At 43.2% G+C, this 8,837-nt stretch overlaps 1 protein-coding gene across 9 annotated transcripts in view; it reads left to right on the top strand.

Moving 5' to 3' along the window:
* RALGAPA1 (Ral GTPase activating protein catalytic subunit alpha 1) overlaps window positions 1-8,837 on the top strand; it is a 234,572-nt gene that overhangs the window by 134,767 nt on the left and 90,968 nt on the right. For all 9 annotated transcript variants that reach the window (XM_075613327.1, XM_075613328.1, XM_075613331.1 and 6 more), the window contains one exon: window positions 220-403. In XM_075613327.1, coding sequence (XP_075469442.1) covers window positions 220-403 — 184 coding nt within the window. The remainder of the gene's footprint in view (window positions 1-219; window positions 404-8,837) is intronic.

Consider the following 8,837-nt stretch of genomic DNA (forward strand, 5'->3'; position numbering starts at 1 on the left):
GTCAATTCCAGTCCCCAAGGGCCACCAACAGGTCAGTTTTTAAGGAAATCACTGCTTCAGCACAATTGGCCAACAATAACAGCCTCTGATTGAGCCCCCCCCCCCCCTACTGCCAGGCACGCGTGCTACAGTGCACACTGGGACCGCGGCCTAAGTCTGAATGAGGGAGCTTTTAATGATTCACATTGATTCTTTTTGGGTGCTTCTTCCTTGCTGCAGGTCCTGCATGACTGTGTCTACGGCTCCCAGCATTTCAGCAATCCACGGTACTTTCCCATGAGCCTTTCGGATCTGGCATCTGAGGACTACGATCCCTTCTTACAATTGGAATGCCTGAAGGAGCCAGAGCCACTACATTCCCCGGATTCAGAGCGTTCCTCCAAACTGCAGCCCGTCACCGAGGGTATGTATCACACCTTAGGTAAAAGTTTTATTAGCAGGGAATACATATCGCCGGATTAACCAAAGATAAATCACTTGTTTTTAGCTGACATTTAAGAGATTCTATGCCCAAGAGCGATCGAAAGCTGAATCCCTTAAAGCAGCAAATACTACATTACCTACCTCCCCTTTTTTTTCTTATGTTTAAATGTAAAGCATGTGACCATGTATAATTCTACTTTGTTACCTAAGCTGAGAATCGTTTGTACTCCTGTTATAAACCTTATAAAAATCCGGATTTTGTGACCAAGGCCGCGTCCATAGTAACAGCGTCGGGGCGAGCGTCATCGCACGCACTAAAATCAAATTGCCGGAAGGCAATGTGCACGGCCATAGAGGACGCGTGCGCGATGGGGAGACTGATACTTTGCATGACAATTTTGTTTTATATTTGCCGCGCAACGGCCAGGTCACATGCACGGTTCAGCCAATGAGAGCGTACCGCTCACGTGACATCACGGGCACCCCCCTGGCACGCCTTCGTCATGCCCTCGCCACCCCACCCGTTGCGCAATTCTACAGGCCATGGATCGCTTTTAGTACAGGCGCGCGTGACGTCATGCGCTCCTGTACTATATCCGGGGCCTAACACAATGCTGCTTCAGTCAGTGTAACTCAGCAGCTACAATGTATCCTTATATTACTAAGGCAACATTATGTATTGTTACAGTTTACAGCTCAAACTGCTGGGAATATTGGCATCAAATTATCACAAACAGGAAAGTGTTTTATTGACACCATCCGTATCATACAGCATGTGGCCTGTTTTTTTTTATGATGCTGCCAGCAAAAGTACTGAGTGCCAAAATAAACTTTTATATCCATAATTTTGGCTTTTTTACACCAAAAAAAAGGAGGGCTTCAAGCCAGGTTTCTTAATGGTGAAAACAGCAATTCTATTAGCAACCATGGCACCAGTTGAAGGTTTCTCAGTGGGAAGTCATCCACAAATCATTTACTTTCTTGGATCAGCAAATAAATTGAATTCTCCATATGGGTCTCAATTCATCCATGTGATTTAACCTGGTTTAGTCTACAGTTTTATTTCCTAGGTTTTCAGTGACTATGAAAGGAGAAAATAAAAGTTAAAAGCATTTCATATAGACTTATTTCCTGTAATTTGTTATGGGTGAAAAATTGTTTTTCATGTATGTAAAGTAGTATATCCTCACAACTTATATTCACCTTACATGATCCATATAGGTCAGTTGTGGCCAACTCAAGTCCTGAAGGTCCACAAACAGTTCAGGTTTTCAGGCTATCCCTGCTCCAGCGAAGGTGGCTCAATCTGAGCCACTGATTGAGCCACTTGTGCTGAAGCAGGGATATCCTAAAAATCCGACGTAATGGTGGCCCTTGAGGACTGGAGTTGGCCACCCCTGGTATAGGCTATGTGACCACTATGATGACATAAGAGTGTTGTCTAACAGAGAAGTACAGGTTTAAAAGAGAGGCGTAGACATTTCATTTAATCAAATGTGTTTATATAAGAAACCTAAAATATAAGACAAGCGTAGTAAAAATTCAGCAGTTTGCAGCCGAAAACAGAGTTGCTGCAAACACTGGAAATACTGTAGTAATAAAAAATACAGCAATAGAAATATATTCTAGGGCATATTTATTAAGATGTCTTCTGCCATAAGAAATATTCTGGCACTGGAAGACCTCTTGCAGCCCATTATGTAAATTGCTTTGTAACTATTGACCACACTAACAATAGAGAATGACAGTACATACTCAAATAGTGGACTGTTGGAGAGGCAAAAGAGACAAATATGTATCCATTCTTTGGCCAAGCAAATCTTCTATTAAATTAACAATGATCCCTGTGGTGATTTTTAAAAACAAATTATTTCAAACGGCAAGTTCTGACGAAGCATGGGCAGCAGTCATCATCTGGGAGATCCCAGGATCATTTATTATTCCTGCTCATACGGCAATTTCCTTAGGCTCACCAGTCGAAATGGATATATGCAGTATATGTGACATCGGCATATGTGGTTACCAATATCAATGTGCTAAGTTTCCTTGTTCCTGTCCATGTTGTTCCCTAAATTCTCTGAAGAGAAATAATCCATTATTTCTGGGATCTGTAGTCTACCTGAAATATTATCATTATCACTAAAAAGGACATCAGCAATCTTCTCTGTTTGTTTGAAACGGTCTCAAAGTGCTGGACTGCGTTAACAGTGGGTGCCAGTCGAATTAGGAGATGTTGTCTTCTGATGCAGTGCTTATTAGAAGAGCAATATCGGTTAGGTCGCACTCATTGTGGTAGCGTCGCTACGTGTTGTAGTTCATCAAGTGCCCGCGGCGCGTCGACGCTGTTACATTTTGGCCCGACACATAAATTTGAGATTTCGGACTGCATGATGCCAGCGTCACGTGAGCTGGTTCAGCCAATGAGGGCGAACCAGCTTTGTGACGCGTTCACCACGCCCCCGATCGCCTCTCCTATCTCCAGCAGCCTAGTGCAGGCATCGCTGGGGCTGCAGGAGTGCGCACCGTAGTGCGGGGCTGCAGGAGTGCGCACCGTAGTGCGGGGCTGCAGGAGTGCGCACCTTAGTGCGGGGCTGCAGGAGTGCGCACCGTAGTGCGGGGCTGCAGGAGTGCGCACCGTAGTGCGGGGCTGCAGGAGTGCGCACCGTAGTGCGGGGCTGCAGGAGTGCGCACCGTGCGGGGCTGCAGGAGTGCACCGTAGTGCACGCCCGCACCGCCACCATGAGCTCAGCCTTACTGTAAGTACCTTAAGAAAGAATTCATACTATTTTTGGCCACAAGGGGGCTGTGTGCTAAACTGATTATATAATGTATTCTATATATGACCTATCAATTGATACAGCACTCTTGCAGTATTCCAAAACTAGGCTGTTTATTATAAAAGCGATGTTTAAGTCCTAAACTGTGGACCGTTCAGGTGATATATGTAAACACTGTGGCATTACCCTTTTTCACAATAACACTTAAAACTAGTTAATGCTAATATTTTTTTTTTCAGGGAGTGTGGGATGTGGCACATTTTAAAATAGATTTTGCATAACCATTAGCATATCTCTCAGGGTACCTATTTCAGGGATCCGAATTTGTTCTTTATGATTTAAGTTCCGTCGACTAATTTGTTTTAAATGAAGGCAGCTGAGAACCAGCGCCGGATTTGGAAGAATCCGGATGGCTTTACAATCCGATGGTGGATGCAATTCCGCGGATCTGATTTTGCCATGAAAGCCCGGGAAAATCTGTACAATTCTGACAGGTTTGCCCATCTCTAATCGCAGGGGCTCAGCGTTTCTACTCTCCTTGCACACATCGTTTACTCGGTCCCACCCATCTTTGTATTATATGGCTTTTCTTCTTGGATCACATTCCTCGTGTGTATGATATCTATCTATATATCTATATCTATATCTCACTTCACACAACATATTTCAAGCATCTTCCATTATAACCGTGACTGGTTAGAGGTGAAATAGAGTCATCTTGATTTGTCAGCTGTGGAATTTGAGAGGAGTATTCCAATGTGAGTAGAATGTCACAAGTCTGATATGCGTCTTCTCTTATAACCACAAACAGTTATTTTCTGAAGCAACTGTTACTCAGTTCTGTAACCCTTGCCGTACTGAGTCCAACCGGACCTATTATGTACCGTATTTGCGGTTATTTTCTCTTGATTATGACGAGTCACCAATGGTGGAACTGGCTATAGACAGACAGGTAGTCACTGCCCAGAATGAATTGTATTGTATGTCTTTCATTATGTAGCGCCAAAAGTGTACTCGGCGCTTCACAAAGAATACAGTACAGGGAATTATAATTATACAATAAGTGCAGCAAAATCAGACAATAGAAAAGGAAATCCCAGCCCCGAAGAGCTTACAATCTAATAGGTTTAATGGGAAACGTACAGAGACAGCAGGTGAGGGAGTAAGTGCTGTAGATGGCAGAATTAGAATTTTTTTTTATATGCAGCAAGTTGATTTACAATTGATCAATCAAAATTGGGTTATCCGTAGTAAACGGATACTAGTCCTTTGGTCCATACACTACACAATATACATCAGAGGAGCTCAATGTTTATACTCCTCTTGCACACATCATTTACTCTATGCCATTCATCTTTGTAGCTTTAATTCCTCGTATTACTTTTCTTCTTGGATCTGTACATCTACACATTGCTCGTGTGTGTATATCCAGTAAGGCCCAACTTCCGTAACCACCGCCTGAGTGTGCTGCTGTCGCACTGCTGCCTCTTCTGCCCCTGCCTCCACCGCTGCACCACAGGTGAGCGGAACGAGAAGGGGGAGTAAGGATAAGGGAGACGCAGGTGAGGAGGGGAGCTTTGGTATGCTTCGCAGGTCACACACAATGTAGATTCTACATTGTCTGGCCTGCGAAGATTACCAAAGCTCGTCAATTTGCCCTTCAGCCAAAATGATTGCCCACACCTGATTATCGAGATACCATCTCAGGGCATTTTTACCTGCTATAGTAATTTATTTGACCTTTGTTATATACAATAAGATACCTTCTTAGATGCATTGTATAATTACTATGGAAACGTTCAGTATTCCTTGAGGAAGTGACACATAGTGTGAGGTTGCTGCTAGTTTGTGGGATGTCCTCAAGCTGTATGTGGGTGGAAGGGAGGGGTGGAGCTACTTGTTGGTCAGAGTGTGATCGCTGTGTCAAATGTTGGAAATAGATGACACCACACTGTTTTTGATGAGCAAAAAATGTAACTTAATTTTTATTTAGTACGTTTTTGAAGCAGTATTACTGTTCCATTAGATGTAAAATTCTACACAATGAAGCTGGTGCACGTCTTTGCTTCTACCTTATTTTCAACAAGAGTTTGTACAAGCAACCCCCCTCCCCCTAGTCTCCACCTAACCGTATCTTTTTTGGCACACTGCCCAGGGCAGAGTTGACCAAGTGTAAAGAAAACACTTGATTGACATAATCCCCCATGCTAAGGTCCCTTAGAAAATGTACAGTATCTTCTAATTACATTGCAAGAAAAGCAGCCAAATCTGGGCTTTTAGTAGGGTTAGATTTGTTTAAAAAGCCAATTAGATTGTTCAATTCTTTACATAAGGTTGTTTTTTGGTTGACCATGTATGAGGGCATTGCACGTTCATTAAAGGTGTTTTCACCTTTTAACATAGGGACCACGGCATCAGTGCTACAGCCCCTCCGGCCCATTGTATTAACTGATGTCGAGAACGGAAGAGGAGTCGTCCTCTGCCTCAGATTTTGTGTTGGGCGAGATCACCTGGGGTTCTAAACGGGATCTCCCCTAGAACATGTGTAGCGACCAAGTGTTGGGGTCCCTGGAATACCAGACCTCATCATGCGGCTACGTCATGGGGAATACAAAAGGGTTAATCTGTTTACTCGTATGTTTCTGTATTGTGACCCTGTTTCTTACAAGCATTTCAAAGTAATCTTAGGCCAGGTCCCCCCTGGCTACAGGGACAAGAGCCCTCCCCTCAATGGAGGGGGGGCCGCCACGCTGCGCCAACAAACTCCTGCTCTCAAGAAAATTGAGATCAGGAGTCGCGGCGGAGCGCTAGGCCACGCCCCCCAGCAGTTCAGCCAATGAGGGCAAACCTGCCGGGTGACATCACGGCCCTGCCCCTGTCACTCCCCCTCCTATCTTTCCCCCTGCAGCTCTCTGCAGACCGGAGAATTCAGCTGCACGCGGGGCCGCAGCCTTAGAGGGATAATAAACATCGGAACAATCTGACTGCGGAATATACCAGAATGGTCGTCACAGGTCTGCCAGTGGGCTGCTTCCAAATCCTCATGATGATCTTTCTGCTGATTCAGCAATTGTGTAACTGGCTGATTATTTAGCAGAAGAAAGGAGACTAATCTCCTAGTCCAGTGCTCAAGGCAATTCCAAGATGATTTATCACAATAATAATCGTCTTAGTGATAAATGCACATATGTTGTAGTCACCAGGTATTAAATGTGAGTTTAAGGCAGAGTATGGTCATGGATGCTCAGAGTTGACTGTATATTATGGTGTATAGAATTCTTAGGATGTAAGGAAGCCAGTAGAATAATGGAAACCTTACCCTTAAAACTAAAAGTCCATAAACCCTTAGAGCTAGACCTTCCAAAATTCTATATTTATTCCCACAAGAGTACTCACAACCTCCGTTTGTAGGATCCTGGTGACCGCGTGCCCTCAGCCCAATGCGGAAGCAGGAGGAAGTTCCTTCTAACGTGGGAAGGGAAATGACGGTGCACTGCGTCTCAACAATGAAAGCTGCGTTACAAATGAAGGAAGTGCGACGGGTGCTGGATCTTCATATCAAAAAACAGTTTATCGAATGTGTGGCAACATATAAATTAAAAGCAAGAGCCTTGAAGGGAAACTCTGACGCGTTTCGTGCAAGGTGTGCACTTTGTCAAAGAGGGTTGTTCCCTTCAAGGTGCCGAATCTTTATGGCAGCCGCAACCGGAAGTTCCGCCACCCAAGCACTGTAATAGGTCCCTGCACAGTCATGGCAGGAGCCTATGATGGAATGTGCTGGCTGAATGACAGCCCAACCGGTCGCAGCCTACCAAAAGGAAAAGGCACCATTGACTACAATCTAAAATGAGCATAGGCACTCAATACAATGAAAATAAAGGAACATAAGAATATAAAGTCAGAGGGTAGTACTATGCCATAGAAATTAATCTTAAATAGAACGTTAAGCATATGTGGCCATACATCCATCAGATGGGGAGTATCTTATAAGATTATATAATTATGTTAATCAGGCCAGCAGGATATTGCTTGCATAGCAATGAGACCAAAAAACGATAAGGTCAAAAAAGCAGCTATATACACAAAGACCAATACAAAGGCTTATACAAAGGTTAGGGGAGAAAAAAAAAGAAGAAAGGTTAGGGGAGGAAAAAAGTGTATATATATATATACATATATATATATATATATATATATATATATATATATATATATATATATATATATATATATATATATATATATATATATATATATAAATGAACATAACAATGTGAATGCATCACAGCTTAATGATACATACATGTCACAGAACGGAGGCGGTGTGGTGAGCTGCGGCACTATCCCAATCTATCCACATTCACTTTGAGTGATACATGTTGTTTTAATACTTTTATATTGTAAGTGTGCATTTTTAAGCATTAATATAAAGCATCCCTTTTTGTACCATTGATCTGCACTATGGAGATTTTTCTTTATCCCTCCATGCCCTTACCGATCTGACTTCTGAGTGAGAGACGTATCCTGTCTGTATATAGAAGATTTCACAGATCCACACTACCTGTTGTTGCCCTTACACTACTACTATCCTGTGAGTAGGCTGCACAGAAGAGCCAAGATATTCACCACATTCTTTCACATTGAACATAACTGTTTGCACTTAGATTGTTTTTCTGTTGTTTTTCTCCTATATGCTCCCCCTGGGTTGCGAGAATATATATCGACCATCTGGGACCAGTGAAGACAGTCCCTTCCAGAGGGTTTGAGCAGGGAGTTACAACCTTGATCAATTCCTTCATTTTTTGCACTATTTTAGTCACTGAAAGTCACATAATTTTTAGTGTTTAAATATTTTCACTTTATTATTAGTGATCACTAGTATTGTCTTTAGCGCCTGTTTCTGCACCATCACTCTGTCACATTTGTGATGTTTGCCATTAAGCTGAGCTTATAATGCCGGCGACACGACGTCGCGGCAAAACAAATGTATTGCCTGCATCACATTCGTTTATAGTAAGCGCGACGCTGGCGGCACGAATTTCTGAAGCCGGTCAAATTTAATTTTTCAGAGGCTGTCGCTCTGAACCAATCAAAGACCTGGTCGCCAGAATGCGAATTATAACTTTCGCTAGCGGCGGCGGCGATGGGTGACATCATCCGTCGCGTCGCCGTCACGCGCACTATAAGCGCGGCCTTAGAATAAATGGTGTTTGGTGTACTGGTTTTCAGAGTTCTCCACCAACATTCAGTAGATAATGCAAGGCGTTCGAGTAATCCAGGGTGTATAATGATATTGGGTATGGGCCAGGGGGGAGGAGTTTGTATTGGATAGAGAGAGTAACATTTCCATGAGGTCATAATTGTCACAGGAGACCAGCACTTTTAACACATTAATACCTGGATCCTTTGAGCAAAGCGAAGAGGTAAAATAAACTGTGATTTATTTACAGAATGAACACACACACATTAGTTTACAATTACACTAAAAATACACTTACTGGGACGGGGCAAACAAAAAATCTTGTTCCCAAAACGAAATCTTTGGAAATAAAGTCTCTAGGCACAATTTCCCAGGAGCGGGAGTTGTGTGCAAATAGAGCTGGAAAGCAGTCCTCGGTCAGTGGCACCGCTCGCAAC

The sequence above is a fragment of the Ascaphus truei genome, chromosome 9 (genome assembly GCF_040206685.1).
Source record: "Ascaphus truei isolate aAscTru1 chromosome 9, aAscTru1.hap1, whole genome shotgun sequence".
NCBI classification, from domain to species: Eukaryota; Metazoa; Chordata; class Amphibia; order Anura; family Ascaphidae; genus Ascaphus; species Ascaphus truei.